Genomic DNA, 21,188 nt, shown 5'->3' with positions numbered 1-21,188 from the left:
CTTTGTGCTGTTCTTAAAACATTCCTGTAGGTTTGAAACAATTTTAACATAGAAAAATTTTTTAAAAATACAAATCTAAAAGCAATTTTTTATTTACAGTATAAAGGTTACAAATGTATATATGTATTTATATATATAATACCCTTAAGTTACAAATTGTCATTGTAATGTACAATGCTATATGTTGATGTGCAACTCAAGGGAAAGTGTTGTCTATGCATTTATATTTATAGAGTACACGTAAATCGCTTTTTTTTACTATTAAGAATACAATTACTGCCCTGTTTTGTGCCATGAGTTTTGATTTGGTAGTCTGGTGATACCAGAAAATTTGAGACTTAAATTTTAAACAACACTTAAAAAGAAGTCTTGTTTAAATACAGGGTTCTACAAAGAGGAAAAACCCCAGAATATCACATACTTTAATTCTTTTTAGAAGTATTACTCTAACTTTCTGAGTCTTACTACTTAAAAATGAAAGTTGTGTGAGACAGAATGCATACAAGTGGGTATAATCGGAGTTTACACAGATTAGCCAAAAATAGCCTTCATAGGTAGTGGTTTGCCACGTTATCTTCTAAAAGACTTTGGATCTGGTACCAAAAGGGAACCAGGGTCTTATCACGCTGAACCCATCTAACAGACTGTAAACATAATCCTGGAATCTCAACTGGAGGAAAAAACCCGTGAACCTAGTTTTTTCCTTTTTTTTTCCTGCTTTAACTCCCCAAATCCCCCCGGCACATAGGTGTATATCGTAGCTGCAGGTCCTTCTAGTTGTGGCATGTGGGACACCGCCTCAAAGTGGCCTGATGAGTGGTGCCATGTCCGCGCCCAGGATCCAAACCGGTGAAACCCTGGGCCACCGCAGAGGAGCGCGCGAACTTAACCACTCGGCCACGGGGCTGGCCCCATGAACCTAGTTCTTATGATAAGGGCAGGTTTGCTATAAAGTTGGTATCGTCAACATTGTTGATTGGGCCAAACCCAATACTTAGTTTAAATCATTTCCTCACCCCAGACCGTATTAATTCACAAAGCAGAGGTGAAAAAATATAACCGACAGCCACTTGAACAGGACTGAGATAGAAGGAAAGCAGTTCTTCCAACCTAGGACACATTACATGACAATATTTATATGCTGGTTCCAATATATAATCATTAGCACCTGATTGTCAAAGGGTAGGTTTAAAGTAAAGACTAAGACACTGGAGGTATGACCTAATTTGGTGCACAACTCTAGGACACTTGAAAACAAAGGGGAAGGAGCCCATGAGATGATGTTCTCTATGCCATTCCAATCACAGATAGCTCAGGTACTTTCTGCACATGATGGATGTTGCCTGAAAAGCTGACCCTAGTGGTAAATGGAAGGTAAGCTGGATAGAAAGGGACTATTATGGTATGAAAATTATGGAAACATTCAATCAACCTCTCTGATTTTCTTTAGACATCCTTTTTAGTGAGTTTGAATGCCAGAGTGTTCTAGAATAACTGGAATTTTGCAAAGTTTTAAATATCTTCATTTTTACCTCTCGTTATTGAGAAATACTCCATCTACCACATGTAAGGACTTTCAGCAAATGAGATATTTAAAGGGTATAAATGTGGAAATGAATGTGTCAGCACAGTTTAGAAACAGGGGGTAAATGAAATATACATTCAGCTTTGCTGATTTATAGTTAAACATTTTTTAAAAAGACTTTCTCAGTGATCCACTTTGTGCAATAGAGCTTAATTTTTGTTGTTGTGACTCATCTTACTAAGGAAAGGATATTCTATAGTGTCCTCCTTCCCAAACTAAAGTCTAATTTTGCGTTAAAAAAGTTATGCATGGGGCCAGCCTGGTGGCACAGAGGTTAAGTTCGCACATTCTGCTTTGGTGGCCCGGGGTGTGCTGCACCACTTGTCAAGCCATGCTGTGGCAGGCATCCCACATATAGAAAAAGGTAGAGGAAGATGGGCATGGATGTTAGCTCAGGGCCAGTCTTCTGCAGCAAAAAGAGGAGGATTTGTGGTAGATGTTAGCTCAGGGCTAATCTTCCTCAAAAAAAAAAAAAATTATGCATAATGAAAAGACCAACCTACTTAAATGTGTTTGAGTTCTTTCATGCTGGCATGGACCAAAGACCAACTATCCTTTTAAATATCCAGATGAGCAGAACTAAAGATATACTTCAGTGAAAATATGAAGTGGATAATTATTTAACCACTGGTTGATAAATAGATGGCATGGTGTGATTGAGACATAAGAGATTATGTTATGTGCTACTTGAGGGCAGGAACTTTCTTTTGGACCCTCCAGAGTGCCTCTGAAGAACTGTACATTCATAAATGCTCATTAGATGAAAGAATACATGAATTAATATATCATTAATTAGCCTTGCAGTTTCAACATTTCTCCAAAGAACCTTTTGTCTATTCATAAGAGACTTCTATTACTTTGGAAGAGGGGATAGAACAATCAGGTTCCAAGGGTGTACATGTGACTGGGATAAAGAGGGACTCAAAAACTAAAAAGCATTTGTGTCAATGGCATGGAAGTAAGATGACTACAAAACTGAGTAAGGTACTTAGAGGGCTCAGAAGTCAGAAATCTACCAGGATACCTAATCTTACAATATAACAAAGTATCATTTCTCTACTATAGCTTTTTAGTTTCAACCAATCTATTTTGGAGCAATTCAAGGATTATAGTTCATATGGTAGATTTTTGTTGAATATAATTAAATGTTCATTGAAGAGCAGGTAATCATTTGCAAACGGCATACTGATGCATTACATCAAATGCAATGTAGATTCACTTTTAAAACCAGAATATGCTTTGGTTCAGTCACCTGAAGTGGAAAGGAAGAATAAGGAAGTGGCAAGAGATTAAAGTTCATCAGTTTTGAAACAAAAGGAGAAATCTTGTTGAAATATTTTTTCGAGTTAATACATAACAACTATTCTTCCAGTTGGCAGTTTAGCTGGTGTCAATGAGAGATAAGAAAACAGATGTGCTCTATGTGCCTATTTATTGTACTTTCTTTAACCTGAAATTCTGTCCTTTAGTAGGATGAACTTGTATCACTGATCTGCCAGATATATATGTATATATTTAGAGAAAGGATTTCAAATCAGTCACTTAAGCAGTCTATTACTAGTGTAAAATAAAGTTCACTTAATATCATTACACCATAGAATAGCTATATTGCTCAAAAAGACATAATCCTGATATATAGCACAATTATTTTAGAACTGTCTATCATCACACATTTATTGAGTGTCTATATACTCAGCACAGTGAAAGATATAACTTTGAAAAGGCAGGGCAAGGGGGAAAACTGCTGCTGTCGGTTTTTAAAGACAGTATATAGAAAGTGAAAATAATTCTAGATTTCCAAGCAATTAAAAAATAGGGACACAGAGTGAGAATGGCAGCAGATGGAAGACTCCTCTGCTTTCATCTTTAGGAGGGAAAAAAATAGCCACAATAACATTTCAAATTTAACTGAAAGATTTCCAAACTCAAGGTAGAATATAATACTACCTGGCACAAAATATACCTGATAGAGATAGATAAGAAGAATGAATATGACTATAGTCAAATTTAACTTAAAGTTTAAGCAGAATTCTAAATTTAAATATTTCTCTTTTCCTTACATAGATATTCAGATCTGACCAGAGCAATATGCTTAGAGACCAAAGAGATCTGGCATTTTACTTCATTAGGGATTGAAAAAAGACGACCTTTGGTTTTCTAACCAGCCATTTCATTCATGGCATCAATAGTGGATGGCAGCAACATGGAAATACATGCTGGATATCTGGATGGCTTAAAGATTACGTACAGTCAATAGCTTATAACAAGTGAAAATAATAAGAACATAATTCAGCGTTGTGTTCAAGATAAGATATAAAAAAGCAGAGAAAGTGCTTAAGTCTACAGGTCTTCCCTGAAAGCTTCAAAAATGTTTAACTCTTTAAGTAGGTAGGGCTTTTAACAGAATTTGCATAGCAGCTTACAAGATAATTTGCATTAAAAAATATGGAGATTCTTTCATGTTTTTGAAAACATACAAATATATCCACATGCATATAAATTAAACAAGAAGACCTGGAGGTTCTCACAAAATTAAAAAAAAACTCCATCATAACCTTTTCTCAAAAGTGGTCACACTTTTGTCCATCAAAATCATTTACAGTGAAACCTGTTTTTCTGGGAGAAACATAATCTTGTCCAGATTCCACACAGTTTAATTTTTTCTTAAAGAATACATTTTGGTTTATTAGCTAAGTGCATTTAATCAGCTGAAAAAAAGCTTTGTTACCATTCTGCTTAGGAGGATAAGTTAAGAAAACAAACAATCAGTAACAACTTTAATCATTTGTTGGTTAGAGAGATTTTCCACTTATAAAAATATAAGAAATAAATAATTCAACGTCTCCTGCCATGCAGTAAGTTTCAATAACAAAGTTTGTGAGAGTACAGATGATTAAAACAGGCACTATCAGACTTTACCTAGCCTAAAAAGTGCTAAAACATGGCTTTAAAATAGGTGAATGACATTTAAAGTAATATTTTAGATGGCCTGTACACGTCCCAATATTTAACCTGAAACTCTGTCTACTAGGTAGGTGAGTTTACAGTTACAACTATCCAATAAATATTGCATAAACATACATTAAAGTATTTCTTCATATAAAATATTGGATACTAATTTCCAGGTAAGGTATATTTGATGATTTCAGGAAAGAAGTTACCTTTTTCAGAAAAAGAATAACTGAGTATTTTCTTTTTCTTTGGTTCCTTGCCTTTTCTTTTTTTTTTTGGAGAGGAAAGGGAGAAGTTTTAGGGAAAGAGGAGGAAGAATTTTCACACCCCAATTGGCTGCTAATAGGCATCTGTGTGGAATATGGAGAAGATGTCTAAGCCTCAGGTTTCGGGGGACACAGGAAGTGGTCCGTCAGAAAGAGGGGGACGCTACTCTGCAGTTTTCTTTCCATTCTACACATGGAAGCCCACGACATTCTCAACAATTTTCGTAATTCAAAATGAAAAGTCAGCTGTTCTATAAAAGATGTGAAATATCAAAAATGCCCATTTTTGTTATCATTTGAAAATAATTTGCCATATTTTGGCATCTAAATACAAAATATATTTATCAAGGTTGTCCTATTCATAAAAAGCACTTCATTTGTGGCTTGAAAATCCCACAAACACACTTAATTGAAGAACAACCTGGTCACCCATGATTGGAAAGCTGTTGAAATATATTAAACAAGCAGCTTAAGGGCTCTTGCTCTTGGGGTGCTAGTGGTCAAAGGAAACCTCCCACACACTTTCATTTCACATCAAGACTCAAAAGATATTAAAAACCCTACGGACCTTGGTGCTATCCATGACAGTTTAAGCTTGAGCAAAATGAGTGGAAAGGCACACATGCCTTACCTCTCCTGCCCACATTTTAATCACTTTTTGTGCAGATCCATTTTATATAACTAATGAGCAGAGCGGCTCAGAAGTTCCCCCTGAAAATCTTCTCAGGGCTTAGCCTTTCACACTAATACAGAAAACCTCAACCAAATGGCTTTGCTGCAAAAGTCTGTGACTGCATCGTTCAACTTCTTACATTAATAATACTCTTACTGCAAACAGTGTCTCAGCTCCCTTATCTGAGGGTATTATGTGTTGAAATTCTGTTTCCAGAAATCACAGCTGGACCTTCAAGATATATATTTTTTTCTTTCTTGACTTGCAAACTTATCCCAGATGGAACCAAATTAGGGTTATGAATTTTCAAAACATAAAAAGCTCTTGAAAGACACATTCTAGTCTAGATTTCAACTTCCAGTTTTAAGTGGATCAGAAAATTCTTTTTGGGATTGGAGCCGGGGAAAGAACACCTCTCTCCAGCCTCTACATATGGTTACTCTCACTGTATATGGGGAAGGACGACTAACTTCTGGGCAGAGGAAAGACAACGGGGTTACAATGTCTAACTAGAACTCTCTCGCTCACAAGTCTGCTCTTTCACATATCTCACCTGTAGGTCAGTCTGCACTCAAATCAAACAGCTCATGTTTTGCATATATAGTTGTGTGTGGACGTGGGGGTGTGTGTGGTTCTTATTTGGAGTGCTATCCTCCTTCACCATCTGTAGTGCTCACATCCTCTTATGGCACTCCTGATAAACCTAGTAAATGAGAACTACTCCTAGACCTTTCTTCAGAGGGCACAGAGGGGCACAGAGAACATCCAAGTCAATGTTACCTTTCCTTGCAGATCTAGGGACTTTGCTAATCTTGACATTTTATATAGCTATTAGACTATTTTAAATGTTTTCAGATATATACCTCCTTCATAATTAGGAAAAACAAGTGAGTGTGATGATATCTGGCAATGCTTAGCAAAACCCAGGTAGCTGTTCCATGGTCTTGTCACCCTGCCCACTGCAGGATGCATTACTAAGCCAACATTGAGTCTTGAATTAGCAGCTGCTTGTCCATGCCACTCTTCTGCCACAAAGGGAGAGAGGCAGAGCTGGGATCCTGCACGGGCACACACAGCCCAAAGTAACTTGACATGATGTTTGTGCTGAAGAGCTGGCTTCACCCACAAAGTACTCTTTAAACAAGCTGGCACGCCAGTATTTATCTTCCTCAAAGAGATCTGCCCACTAGAAAAGATACCACTAAGGAAACCCACCTCAAAGACTATTCCTCAAAACTAGGATAGATGATCTCCCTGGAATGGCAGTGATATCCAGTTATTCAAACAGTGACTAATAAAGCTCCACTAACCCTAACCAAAGGCACATTTGGTAAGCAATAAAAAATGGCTTAGGCTACAATGAGGATTTTCCTTTAAAATAAATCTTATAACATCCCCTGGCTCCTACCAAAGATAAAATCAGAAAACTCTAAAATAAGCAAAACTTTTCCTTCAAAGCAGTGGTTTCCAACACATTTTTCAACTTGGTCATCACTAGAAAGGGAGGGGAAGGCAAGGCAAATCAAATTTCACAAGTTCTAAATCCTAAAGTTAGCACTTATGAGTGGCAAAGCTTGTGACACAGTGGGAAGTGATGGCCAGAATGGGATGTAGCGAGAGCCAGGACAGATGGAAGAATGCTTTGGTGAGGCAATTCAAGGACTTCCTAGGGTGGAAGGAGCAAGTGAGGATAGTAAACTCCAACAAAGTGTACAACCTATCTGGAATGACCAAGAAACATAGCGAGCTGCTGCAAACTAGCACCTGGGAAGAGATAGTCATCCTAAGCAAGAGATCAGGTCTAAACCTGAAACAAATCCTATAGGAAGAAGAAAAAGAAAACAACTCTTGGATATTTGATTATGTCCAAAAAGAAAAACAATGAGCCACCCTTCTTAACATGGGAAATAAACCTAATTACTTAGAAACCACATTAGGAAACTAGACAATAAATCAATAGCTTCCTTTTGGAGCTTATTAGAGTCCTAGAATTTCTGGCCAAGGTAGCTTGTGAAAGGCAGGCTCTTCTTTAAACATGGTTACGGTTCAGCAGTGTTTTGCAGGTCCTTGTCAAGGCACTGTGCTGGAGGAGAGAGCAAAGAGCTTTCTTTTTGTGCTTTTTTTTTTTTTTGAGGTGGAAATACTTCTTGTGACATTCAAGGCTCTTTTCTGATATTCTGCTGCTCATACAAGCAGTCCCATGCGAGTGACTTTGGCCGACAAGAATGTGTGCAACACAAATACAATCGGCTTTGGACAAGAGTGCAGGTCCATGGTCTGTGGAGAAAGGACAGTAATTGTCACTACCATATGCAGACACTTTAATAAACAAACAGGCAAAATAAACACATCTAGACATGATGTTCCACTTAAGAAGAACTTGGATAAAGAATGTGTCAGATTTATGGAAACTCTTCGGAACTTAAAGCCACAAATGAACGTGTACTCTGAAGGTTATTCCATGTCATAATTAAACACTAGTATGAAGTTTCAGATCCACAATTAGGATACAACTGGTGGTGTACTAGGTCCCATAATGCCTGGTAGGAAGAACCAAAAAGCAGAGGATGTAAAAGAAAGAGCAATATCCTACATGGACACCATTAATTGTAATTATATTTCCCAGGGGAACCACAGTGAACTCAGCTGAAGTGTGACCACCTATGGATATGACTTTTGACACCCCTTATAGGTTTGTGGTGGGAATGACAAGTCTTGAGGCTAGTTAGGAGGGCTAGTTATACCTTCCTAAGCACACGCTTCTAATTTGGACAGCTGGCACCAGGTGAACAAAGAAATCTGGGGTTATGGGGCCAGCCCAGTGGCATAGTGGTGAACTTCTTAGGCTTCAGCAGCCTGGGGTTCACAGGTTCCGATGCCAGGCACGGACCTACACATCACTCATCAAGCCATGCTGTGGTGGTGGCCCATATATAAAATAGAGGAAGATTGGCACAGATGTTAGCTCAGCAACAATCTTCCTCACCAAAACAAAACAGAACAAAAAAAACCCAAGAAATCTGGGGTCAGGCTGTATGAGTTAAGTGGTTCATTAAATGTTGGCACTGATAACAGAGACCAGGAATAGGACGTAGCTTACTTAACTATGCCTTTCTTTTTTTTTTGAGGAAGATTAGCCCTGAGCTAACATCTGCCGCCAATCCTCCTCTTTGTTGACGAAGACTGGCCCTGAGCTAACATCCGTGCCCATCTTCCTCTACTTTCTATGTGGATGCCTACCACAGCATGGCTTGCCAAGCAGTGCCATGTCTGCACTGGGATCTGAACCAGCGAACCCTGGCAGCCAAAGTGGAACGTGCACACTTAACTGCTGCACCACCAGGCCAGCCCTTAACTATGCCTTTTAAAGAAAAATACAACTTTATTAAAAATATAAACTATAAAGCACTAATTTCATCACTAAACTTTGTATATGTTAAATATAAAGCAGGGATTAAAAATATGTAAATAGCCAGGAATAATCTAACACCTGGCTTGCTAAGTGGCAACTGCTATTAATAATTGGTTAATTTAATACAAGTTAATTTAATAGAGAGAAGCATTTAATTCTCTCTAATGCTTCAGGCTTTTGAAAAGCCCTGGTCCATGGCCTATCCATAGTCTCCTAAAGGTTCATCATTTAAAATAAGACTTCTAGCCACAGTTTTCTCATTTTCAGGTTGAACGATGTTATCTCTAAGATCTCTTTCAGTTCTAAAATTTCAAGATTCTGTTTTCCAGATTTACACCTACTGTGACTGTGTCAACAGACATAAGATTTCACATGTGATAAGACTTGAACAACTGGCTCAATACTGATAAGAGAGAAAAGGCATTAGTTTACTCCTTTATAATAATTTATGATTTCTGAAGTATACTCAACATACTTCTCTACTTTTCTAAGGGGAATCAGGAATTCCCATTGATATTTCCTTTAAAGCACAAGGAGGTCAAAAAAGAGGATGGCTCTGTGGACATATCTCTGTATCTTTTTTTCTGATCAGTAAAATTTCTGTAACAATCAAGTCACTCTTTCTTTTTTTTTTTTCTTTTGAGGAAGTTTAGCCCTGAGCTAACATCTGCTGCCAGTCCTCCTCTTTTTGCTGAGGAAGACTGGCCCTGAGCTAACATCTGTGCCCATCTTCCTCTACTTTATATGTGGGACACCTACCACAGCATGGCTTGCCAAGCGGTGCCATGTCTGCACCCAGGATCCAAACCAGCGAACCCCGGGCCGCTGAAGCAGAACGTGCGCACTTAACTGCTGTGCCATCTGGCCAGCCCCCTTTTTTCTTTAAGATTGGTACCTGAGCTAACAACTGTTGCCAATCTTTTTTTTTTCCTGCTTTTTCTTCCCAAATCCCCCCAGTACACAGTTGTATATTTTGTTTTAGTTGTGGGTCCTTCTAGTTGTGGCATGTGGGATGCCGCCTCAGCATGGCCTAATGAGCAGTGCCATGTTCGTGCCCAGGAACCAAACCCGTGAAACTCTGGGCCTCTGAAGCAGAGCGCGCAAACTTAACCACTCGGCCACAGGGCCAGCCCCTACTCTATTATTTTTAACTCTCATTCCAACAAACTGCTGATAATAGTATTGGACAGAATTTATTTGTTTGCCAGCTTTAGTATTTTATATCTTTTATTAGATAAAAGCCTGTTTCTTAAAAGGCCATTTTTTCTTTCTAACATTCAAACAAAACTTTTAAAAAAGGGAATGATCTCCTAATGTGGGGAAAAGGAAAAAAAAACCCAAACCCATACCCAATGCATCTTGAAAACTGAAGAACAATTTCCTGGCTCCAAATGGACTATCAGTCCATAATTTTCTATACAAAAGATAAGAAGCGATGACAAAGAATGAGAATATCAATTAGAATAAACATGTTTTCCAGAAACACTCTTACCAGTTCTCCCTCAGGACCACCAAAATCCAGATACAGATTTCTGATGCCATCATCAGCAGACATTTTCAGCCTTTCAAAGGGGTAGCGATACAATATGCTGCTGGAACCTCCATTTTCCCTGGAGATAGTGAACCCATTTTCATAATGGACATTGAGTCTTACCTCTTGGCCATTTAACGTGCAGCCTGTTGAAGACAAGCAAAAAACACCATTAATAAAGTTCCTACTTCAATTACCAAGTGGAAAAGGAATCTTCTGACTTCAAAAAAGGAATAAGAATCTTTTCTTGAGAGTATGTGATACCTAATCTACTTGGAACCTCCTATAGGGAGTTCTGTTTTGGTTACTCGAGTCAACATCTTGATTGAAATGAGGAAGAAGTTATCATAAGTCTCCTGACGTCTGAGCTGATTCAGTTCAATTCAGTGAGTATCAGCTGTACACTTGTGCTGGCAGTAGGCTGTGTGTGGTACTCGAGAAGTAAGAGGCATGGTTCCTGCTCTCAAGGACCTCATAAATGAATAGAGATAAACATGAAATCCCTAACTGTGTAAGGTAGAATGTATAAAACATGACTAAACACCAAACTGAATAAGGCAAAGTCAAGGAAATGTTTCCTGGAGGAGATGGAATTCAGATAGGCCCTAAAGAATAGGTCAAAGTGGACAGGCAGTGAGAAATAGGAAGAAGGTTTCAAGTAGGCAAGAAGAAGGAATAACCAAAGGAGAAAAGGCAGAGATGTCTTTCAGGGGCAGTAACATGGTTTGGTTGGTATTTGGGAAGAGGATAAAGATAATGTTTATCAAGGGTAAAAGCTATAGTCAGCAAAAGTCATATAGTCAGTCCTATTAAAGACAAAATTCAAAGGATGTATCTGAGTTGATAAGACAAAAAAACTTGGATCTGTAAGACTGGCAAATGTCTTCTCTCAAGACTGGTGAAGTTCCTGTTTTACTAACATTTGAGCACAATTTTTTGTTGTTACTACAGGGGCTACGTGAGAGGCCCTGTGAGACCTGGGAATTAAGACAAACCTCTGAGAGCCAAACTTCAAATCACCTAAGGGATCAGAGTCAAGCTATCCTTGGTCACTTTAAACAGAAAGAATGGTTCCCAAACAAGCAAGTCCTCATACTCAGACCAATGTACTCTTTCGCTGGACATGCAAAAACATTCAATTAGTCAAGGCAGCTGATATGTTTAGGAAATAAGGGAAAGGAATAACAAATATTGGCAGTGTCCCTTCTCAGCACTACTCAAAGAAGAGAGTTTTGGATGATGGACTTTGAATATTAGTTATCCTCAGAAAAGGAATCTTACGGGGAAATATGGAAAAAATTAACTACCTGGAGAAGGATCCCAATGTGATAATCTCTAAATGAATGGCTGAGGGGTTTGGAGGAAGAATAGACTGATCCCAATCAATGCAACCGGAGTACAGTTTTCAAGAGAATTTATTCTATTAACATCCCTGAAGCTATAGCATAGTCAAGGGTATTGAGATCTGTTGAGAAGAGAGGGGTCAGTTCTAATCTGGAAATGAAAAGTTCAAAGAACAAGGATCCACCCAAGTCCCTGCAGCACTGGCAGAGAAGGTGCAGTGCAGGCAGGCGAGTATTTCTGCCTACAGTGTGTCACTAGGGGGGCAAGATCAGGTGATCACAGCTGGCAAAGGCAAACCATTAACCCCCCAACAAGCTTGTCGTATAAGAGATTTCTTACATGTTCTCTTTAGGATTGTTTCCCTCAGGAAGGAAGGAAAGGAAAGCAAATGTCAGTGTCTGTGTGTATTACTTTAAAAACAAAGAATATTTTTTATGATTACCACAATCCTTGAAAAGGAGAAGTAAACGTCATACTGAATATGTTTAGGTTTAGAATTGAGTTTGTTTTAGTTTAAAACTTATAGATAATATCAGATAATTTTGAATGAGAGTATAACTGGCCATAAAAATGTTGTGCCTAATAGTCTTAGTTAAATGGTTTCTCCCTAAATAGTATATAAAAACAGTTGAGGCAATGGTGATTAAGTACCTGCCACCTCTCACCCTCAGAGGGTCTCAGGAGTGATGAACCAAAGAGAAATAAGCCTCTGACTCTGATTTAACGAGAGAGAGACAGACAGAGAGAGACACAGAGAGAGAGAGAGAGAGAGTGTGTACGTGTGTGTGCAGGGCAGGCACCTGTGAGAAGTGGCCCTATTCTGATGGGAGAGGATCTGGGGCCCTCTGCAACCTGCCACTGCCATTACACCCCTAAGCATCTCTCCCCAAGAGCACCATTACCTCCACGTTGCTAAATCTGACCTGCTTCTTCAGCCCTCATCTTGATACCTATAGTACTCATTGTTGGCCGTCTACCCAGCTTTTATTTCTCCATTCTTCCTTTACAGCCAAACCTCAATTTTATCCAGGTTTCTACTCTCTCCTAATGTGTTCCAGGGAAGATAGCCTCTGGGACAACCAGAGCATGGCTTTCCCCTGGTGATTTTTGTTGGTCCATATGAACCAAACGGGCTCAGTCAGACTGAAAAGAACTATGCTTGGGAAGAGAAGACCTCCCCCTCTTTTACTCTTGCTGTCTCTCTTTCTTTTTTGTAAGATAATACATTTCTTTAATATTTAATCTAGTTTTAGAGGGCATTTTCTATTATTTTCAGCCTAAACCATCCCAAATGATACATTTAACCCTACTTCCATTCCTCTCCTTGAAATACTCTTCCATGACATCACCATCTTCGCCCGCCCTAGTTTTCCTTCTACTGCCCTGGCTACTACTTCGCAATCTGCTAAGTGGAGGGGATATTGGCTTTTTCAGACCAAGGGGATATTGTTGAGTGAAATGACATACATTAAAGATCACTTTCTAAGCAGCTCCCTAATAGTAAAAGATTTAGTAAAGCTAAGAGGAAAAAGGGCTCATTAACTAACAATAAATCTATTAGTGTTACAGCAAGCTGAACACAGGTTAATACAACCTATGTTTTCTACTTTGTGTCTTTTTAAATGAGACACTGCTGGTGGTTACCAGTGTATCATGAAGGACAAGGACCCTAATGTCAAAAATTCTATGCTGCAAATCCTGCTTCTGCTGTTCTGGGACCAGTTACTTGGTAGGAGGGCTCTGGTGGGGGGGGGGGCTCTAGTGTTTCTAGCAAGACACTTTAGCACCTGCAGGACCATGTCATCCTGGGTTCCTCCTGGCCTTCCAGAACAACCCAGAAGGGTTTGCAGGTTCAAGCTGGCCTGACTGCCCAGGAGTCTCTAAGAGAAAGGCTGGGGCAACATTCTCTGTTACTGCACACAGGAAAAGCCAGTGATCAAGTATAATCAATGGGCTAATCACACCCAGGGTTACAAAAAAGAACATGACTATGTTCCTTTCTTATAGCTATTTGGTCAAAGGCATGAAGCAGGTCTTATTTATTTTTATTTCTCTCATTACAAAGCACAGCACTTTGTAAATAATAAAATACTCAGTAAATATTTGTTCATTTAATGAATTAAGAGAAACTGATACTATATGTCCTCCAGGAGTTTAATCTGGTCATGAGAATGAGCCATTTTGGAGGCTGGCCCAGTGGCATAGTGGTTAAGTTCGTGCACTCCGCTTCGGTGGGCTAGGGTTCATGGGTTTGGATCCTGGGTGTGGACCTACACACTGCTCATCAAGCCATGCTGTGGTGATGTCCCACATACAAAAAATAGAGGAAGATTGGCACAGATGTTAGCTTGGAGACAATCTTCCTCAAGCAAAAAGAGGAAGATTGGCAATAGATGTTAGCTCAGGGCCAATCTTCCTCACACACAAAAAAAGAATGAGTCATTTAGAGAAGGAAATGTCAGGGCTCAAGGCACTGGTTTTGGAGTCAAAAAGACCTCAATTCAAGTCACAGCCACACTAACCCCCATTCTTTTTTTTTTTTAAAGTTGGCACCTGAGCTAACAGCTGTTGCCAATCTTTTTTTTTTTTTTCTGCTTTTTCTCCCCAAATCCCCCTAGTTCATAGTTGTATATATTTTAGTTGTGAGGCCTAGTCGTGGCATGTGGGGCGCCGCCTCAGCATGGCCTGATGAGCAGTGCCATGTTCGTGCCCAGGATCTGAACCAGCAAAACGCCAGGCTGCGGAAGCAGAGCATGCGAACTTAACCACTTGGCCATGGGGCCGGCCCACCTCCGGTTCTTTCATGTTGAAAATGGAGGTAATAGAACTTGCCTTAGAAGGTTGTGTATTAGGGTTAGAGGATACATGTAGCTCACATTTATGACTTATAACAACCCTGACATGCACCTATTATTCTGTCCGTTTCTGTCCTTCCTATTTCAAAGGCAGGGGCTACACCTACCTTATTTATTTTCGTATAGCCAGTAAAAGCACAGAGTATACACATACTCAATCAATATTTGCCGAGTAGATGAATAAAAAGGGATTCAAGAGAATTTCTATGAAATTGAGAACATGGTGAAACTCTTTCCTCATATATGCTAACAATATAAACACTTTAAAATGCCCATTTTTCTTCTCCTCTGGCAGATTTTCTGCATATTTATTAATAAAACTCCTACCTATATCTTCTACTTCTTAGTCTTCATATCACCAAAGCTATAGAAATATAAATTATCTTCATAAAGTTCTTGTATGATTTAACAACTTTAACAGCTTGGGTAATTGGTATGATGAAATTAAGCCTTTAAAAGCATACTTATTAAAGTTCAAACAACTACACACATATATGCATTTTCATATTTTGACAAATTTTGACATATTATGACACATGGAAAATGGTTTTGTGTACCTGAGGGAGTTAACTGCATTCTTTGCCTAGGCATCTTGAAGTTTATATTTGCTAGAAGGAAAAAGTCCTTGTGTACCAGAGGGATCACTGATCAATTCTACTATAACTATAATCTAATAAAGGTTTAAAACTAAATGAACATTATGAAGATCATGTATTGCATTCACTAGTCAAATCTTGTAGGTAGTCAATGAAATTTAACTATAACCAAAATACATGAGACAAGGAACAGAACTTAACTGATTTCTTTTTGTCAACTTCCTGACTTTCTGTAGGCCATAAATATCTGACTATGTGGTACAATGTGCCAAAACTAGTGTTTTTTCCTCCCCTGAGGAAGATTAGCCCTGAGCTAACATCTGTGCCAATCTTCCTCTATTTTGTATGTGGTTCGCCGCCACAACATGGCTGACGAATCGTGTAGGTTGGCGCCTGGGAACTGAACCTGGTTCACTGAAGTGGAGCATGACGAACTTAACCACTAGACCACGAGGCTGGCCCCATAAAATTACGGTTTTAAAGAAACCTTTCTGAATCCCCCAGCAATTTAACAGAAGGTGGTAACATGCATCTGAAGGACATTTTGGGTTATGTATGTACGTATGTATGTATATATGTGGATGTGCACACCGAGTACACACATATTAAGACATAACGGACTAAGTGCACACACTCACGGGTGCACACATACACACACAAACACATTTTTTTTTTTTGAGGAAAATTGGTCCTAAGCTAACATCTGTTAACAATCTTCCTCTTTTTTTTCCTCCCCAAAGCCCCCCAGTACATAGTTGCATATCCTAGTTGTAGGTTCTTCTAGTTCCTCTGTGTGGGACACTGCCTCAGCATGGCTTGACTAGCGGTGTTAGGTCCGTGCCCAGGATCCAAACCAGCGAACCCCGGGCTGCCGAAGTAGAGTGTACGAACTTAACCACTCACAACTTAAACACTCAGCCACAGGGCTGGCCCCCAAACACATTTTAAAGGACTCCTGGCTCTCACAAAGTGGTTTACCTTCAGCCAGTTTAATATATCTGGCACAGCTCTAAATACAGAGTAAGTGATTAGTAAGTACATAAGTTGGCCTGAATAGTGGAAATGAAAGCATTACCAAGGTAATATTAAAATACAGCTATGAATGAGAAAAAAAAAGTTCAAAATTACCAAAAAATATATTTCTTTTGTCTATGTAAAAATATAAGGAACCAGCTGGTTCTTATTCTCCCTCTCCTCAAGCCATCTGTATTTAAACAACTGTGAGCCAGGGACTGGATAGATTTTGATTTCCTGCAATATGAAGTTTAGCTGCCAGACACCACAGAAACAACACAAAAGTTAAAAATGTTAAAAATCCAAGTTGCATTCTTTGTTTTGGGAAGCATATCTCTATGAATCCTCGAAGAAGATATGGTGACCCCAGATGTCAGTGAAGGGCCTGAGGAGAGTGCTGGCTGACCCCTTGGAGTCCCCACAGGAACACAGAGCATCACAAACTTTCACACTGAGGACATGCCAATCCCAGAAAGCACATTCTGTGGCCAAAATAAAAACCAGAACCCCACAGCCCTTAATGTTGTAATAAACCACTCCATAGAGAAAATGGGTGGGAGATAGACAAGTGAGAAAGACAGTGTAGATGTGTGGTTCTAGCAGAATCTAGCTGAAGGTCTTACTAGTTATTGGTGTCATTGCTTGAATCATCATTGTGGTTGTGAGGGAAATAATCAGCAAGTCCTAAATAGCTGAAGAATTGTGTCGTTTTGACAACATAAAAAATAAACTGTCCCTGGTGCTAGTGTTAGAAGATGACCCATGGAAATGCTGCCCATGCAGTTCTAAAGCCACGGAGATCCCTCACTTTCCAAAAGCAATGGAAAGAAAGATAAATCACAAGATATTCTGCTCTTAAAATATTTTCTCTTTTTATATAAATTCTGTAAAACTAGATTTATAAAATAAGGTATATAGAAAACAGGAGCAAAATTAAGTAAACCAACTTGCAGCCAAGATACTCAATGTAATTCAAACCATATTAGAGACTCTAATTGTCTCTTCGTTTTGACTATTTTCTCTTCTTGTTAAAATGAAAAGCAATCTGGAAAAATCTATACATATATATATATATACATACACACAAATATATGCATATGAAACCATACCCCCAAATTCATACGTATTAGCCACAAGAGGGCACTTCAACAATGGAAAGAGACTACCAGGCTTATTTCCTTTAGATGCTTATTTCAGTATCAGGCACACATTTTTGAACTTTTGAAGCAAAACTCCTCTTCAAAATATTTTATTTTTTTATAGCCATTAGCTTTGTGATACGCTCATATTTATCCAAATCTTAGATTCCAAATCTTCTTAAACAGAGGGTCCATGAATCTAGTACTTAGTAAACAAATCTTTACACTATCAAATACAGATTAAAATGATGAACAGTAAAACTGCCATCTGTGTTATGAGCGTGTTCAGAGCCATGTACAAGGCTTAGGAAAACTTTGCTACTAAAACAGAGAAACTAGGTTTCTTTCCATCATGATCACTTTAAGCTGCCATATTTCAGAACATTTTTAAGTCTGGAACACATGATAATGGTTTCTACTTTAAAATAAAATATAACAGGTCCATTTAATTACTCTTAGAAATGAAATGCCACGATGTATACCTAGAGAGACTTCTTTGATCAGCTCAGCAGCAGCATGGCAACCTTGAACAAGTATCCTGGTCCAGGTTGACAGATCTCGATGTGTCTCCACCCTGAAGAGATGCATCTCAATGCCCTGCCGAGAGCCTGTCCTGGTAGCAAAGGTAAGGTCAGACCCAAGTGAGGGTGATCGACATCCGGAGCCAGAATGAACCAATCTAGGACCACAAACAGAACAAAGATCAAAAGTAATCAATGCATTGTCAGGGGAAAATGTCAGCAATTTATGCCGACTAACAAGTAGAACATTATAAAAGCCACCAGCAGTTTTTGGATAAGTACATTTCAAAATTATAATCTTTGAAGTAGATACCATTCTGTTTTCCCATAAAATGACCCCTGGTATCACAGGCAGAACAGTGGGCTGGATTGGTCAAGGCCACAATTTCCCCTTGGCTTTTTATGCTCCCAAGAGGCTGTGCATATCAAAAAAAGATTCAATTTTTATTAGGAAATGATAAGTCCCCATCCATGCATAGCCTCCTCTATTACCAATATCACTTACCAGAACGGTACATTTTTTACCAAGGATGAACCTACATCATAATCACCTGAAGCCCACTGCTTACTTTAGGGTTCACTCTTGGTGTTGTACATTCTATAGGTTTGCACAAATGTATAATGATATCTATCCATCATTATAATATCATACAGAGTGTTTTCACTGCCCTAAAAACCTTCTGTGCACTGCCCACTCATCCTTCCCCTCTGTCAGCAACCATTGCTCTTTTTATTGTCTCCATAGTTTTGCCTTTTCCAGGATGTCATATAGTTGGAATCATACAGTATAAAGCCTTGTCAGATCAGCTTCATTCACTTAGTAATATGCATTTAAGCTCCCTCCATGTTTTTCCATAGCCTGATAGCTCATTTCTTTTTAGCACTGAATAATGTTTCATTGTCTGGATGTACCACAGTTCACTTATCCATTCACTACTGAAGGACATCTTGGTTGCTTCCAAGTGTTGACAATTATGAATAAAGCTGCTATAAATATCTTTGTGCAGGTCTCTGTGTGAACTTATTTTCAACTCCTTTGGATAAACCACAGAGCAGGACTGCTGGATTATATGGTAAGAGTATGTTTGTAAGAAATCGCCAAACTGTCTTCCAAAGTGACTGTACCATTTTGCATTCCCACCAGCAATGTATGACAGTTCCTATTGCTCCACATCCTCACCAGCATTTGGTGTCATCAGTGTTCTGGATATTGGCCATTTTAATAAGTGTGGAGTGGTATGTCATTGTTGTTTTAATTTGCATTTCCCTGATGACATAGGATGTGGAGCATATTTTTATATTCTTATTTGCCATCTGTATATCTTCTTTGGTGAGGTGTCTGTTAAGGTCCCTGGCTCATTTTTTGATTGCATTGTTTGTTGTCTTACTGTTGAGCTTTAAGAGTTCTTTGTATATTTTGGATAACAGTTATTTATCAGATGTGTTTTTTGCAAATATTTTAACCTAGTCTGTAGCTTGTCTTCTCTTTCAAAGAGCAGAAAATTTTAATTTTAGTGAAATCTGGCTTATCAATTATTTCTTTCATGGATCATGTCTTTGGTATTGTATCTAACAAAGGCATCACCATATCCAAGGTCATTTAGGTTTTCTCCCATGTTATCTTTTAGGGGTTTCATAGTTTTGCATTTTACACTTAGGTCTATGATCCATTTTGAGTTAATTTTTGTGAATGGTGTAAGGTCTGTGTCTAGATTCATTTTTTTTGCATGTAGATATCTAGTTGTTCTAGCACCATTTGTTGAAGAGACTATCTTTGCTCCATTGTATTTGCCTTTGCTCCTTTGTCAAAGATCAGTTGACTATATTTATAGGGATCTATTTCTGGGCTCTCTATTCTGTTTCATTGATCTATCTATCTATTCTTTTGCCAATACTACACTGTCTTGATTACTGAAGCTTTAAAGTAAATCTTGAAGTTGGGTTGTGTCAGTCCTCTGACTTTGTTTTTCTCCTTCAATATTGTGTTGGCTGTTCTGGGTCCTTTTCCTGTCTCTATAAACTTTAGAATCAGTTTGTCAATATCCATAAAATGACTTGCTAGAATTTTGATTGGGATTGCATTGAATCTACAGATCAATTTGGAAAGAAGTGATAACTTTACAACACTGATTCTTCCTATCCATGAACATGGAATATCTCTCCATTTATTTAGTTTCTCTTTGATTTTGTGCATCAGAGTTTTGTAGTTTTCCTCATACAGATCTTGAACATATTTTGTTAGATTTATACCTAAGTATTTCTTTTTGGGGGGTGCTAATGTAAATGGCATTGTGTTTTTAATTTCAAATTCCACTTATTCATTGTTAGCATATAGGAAAGCAAGTGACTTTTTGTTGTTGTTGAGGAAAATTAGCCCTGAGCTAACATTGCCGCCAATCCTCCTCTTTTTGCTGAGGAAGACTGGCCCTGAGCTAACATCCATGCCCATCTTCCTCTACTTTATGTGGGACACCTGCCACAGCATGGCTTGACAAGCAGTGTGTAGGCCCACACCCAGGATCCAAACTGGCAAACCCTGGACTGCTGAGGCAGAACATGTGAACTTAACTGCTGCGCCACTGGGCCAGACCCAGCAACTGACTTTTGTATATTAACCTTGTATCCTACAACCTTACTATAACTGCTTATTAGTTCCAGGAGTTTTCTGTCGATTCTTTCGGATTTTCTACATAGAAGATCATGTCAACTCCAAACAAAAGTAGTTTTATGTCTTCCTTCTCAATCTGTATGCCTTTTGCTTCCTTTTCTTGCCTTATTGCATTAGCAAGGACTTCCAGTATGACATTGAAACGGAGTGGCAAGAGGGGACATCCTTGCCTTGTACCTGATCTTAGTGGGAAAGCTGTGTGTTTCTCACCATTAAGTATGTTAGCTGTAGGTTTTTTTTGTTGACAGTTTCTACCAAGTGGAGAATGTTCCCCTCTATTCCTAGTTAACTGAGAGTTTTTATCATGAACAGGTGTTGGATTTTGTCAAATGTTTTTTCTGCATCTCTTGGTACAATCATGTAATTTTTCTTCTTTACCTTCTTGATGTGATGGATTATATTAAATGGTTTTTGAATGTTGAACTAGCCTTGCATACCTGGGATAAATCCCACTTGGTCATGGTGTATAATTCTTTCTACACTTTTTTGGACTCAATTTGCTAATATTTTGTTGAGGATTTTTCCATCTATGTTCGTTAGAGATATTGGTCTGCAGTTTTCCTTTCTTGTAATGTCTTTGTCTGGTTTCAGTATTAGGGTAATACTAGCCTCTTAGGATGAGTTAGGAAGTA

At 38.6% G+C, this 21,188-nt stretch overlaps 1 protein-coding gene across 1 annotated transcript in view; it reads right to left on the bottom strand.

Annotated features, from left to right (window-relative positions):
• Positions 1 to 76: 76 nt before the first annotated feature.
• SNTB2 (syntrophin beta 2) overlaps positions 77 to 21,188 on the bottom strand; it is a 99,407-nt gene continuing 78,295 nt past the window's right edge. The window contains exons 5-7 of the mRNA XM_023637203.2: positions 17,850 to 18,046; positions 10,381 to 10,565; positions 77 to 7,753 (exon numbers count right to left, since the gene is read on the bottom strand). Coding sequence (XP_023492971.2) covers positions 7,661 to 7,753; positions 10,381 to 10,565; positions 17,850 to 18,046 — 475 coding nt within the window. The 3' untranslated portion in view covers positions 77 to 7,660. The remainder of the gene's footprint in view (positions 7,754 to 10,380; positions 10,566 to 17,849; positions 18,047 to 21,188) is intronic.

Source organism: Equus caballus, chromosome 3, assembly GCF_041296265.1.
Source record: "Equus caballus isolate H_3958 breed thoroughbred chromosome 3, TB-T2T, whole genome shotgun sequence".
NCBI classification, from domain to species: Eukaryota; Metazoa; Chordata; class Mammalia; order Perissodactyla; family Equidae; genus Equus; species Equus caballus.
This window is presented reverse-complemented; position numbering and strand designations above follow the sequence as displayed.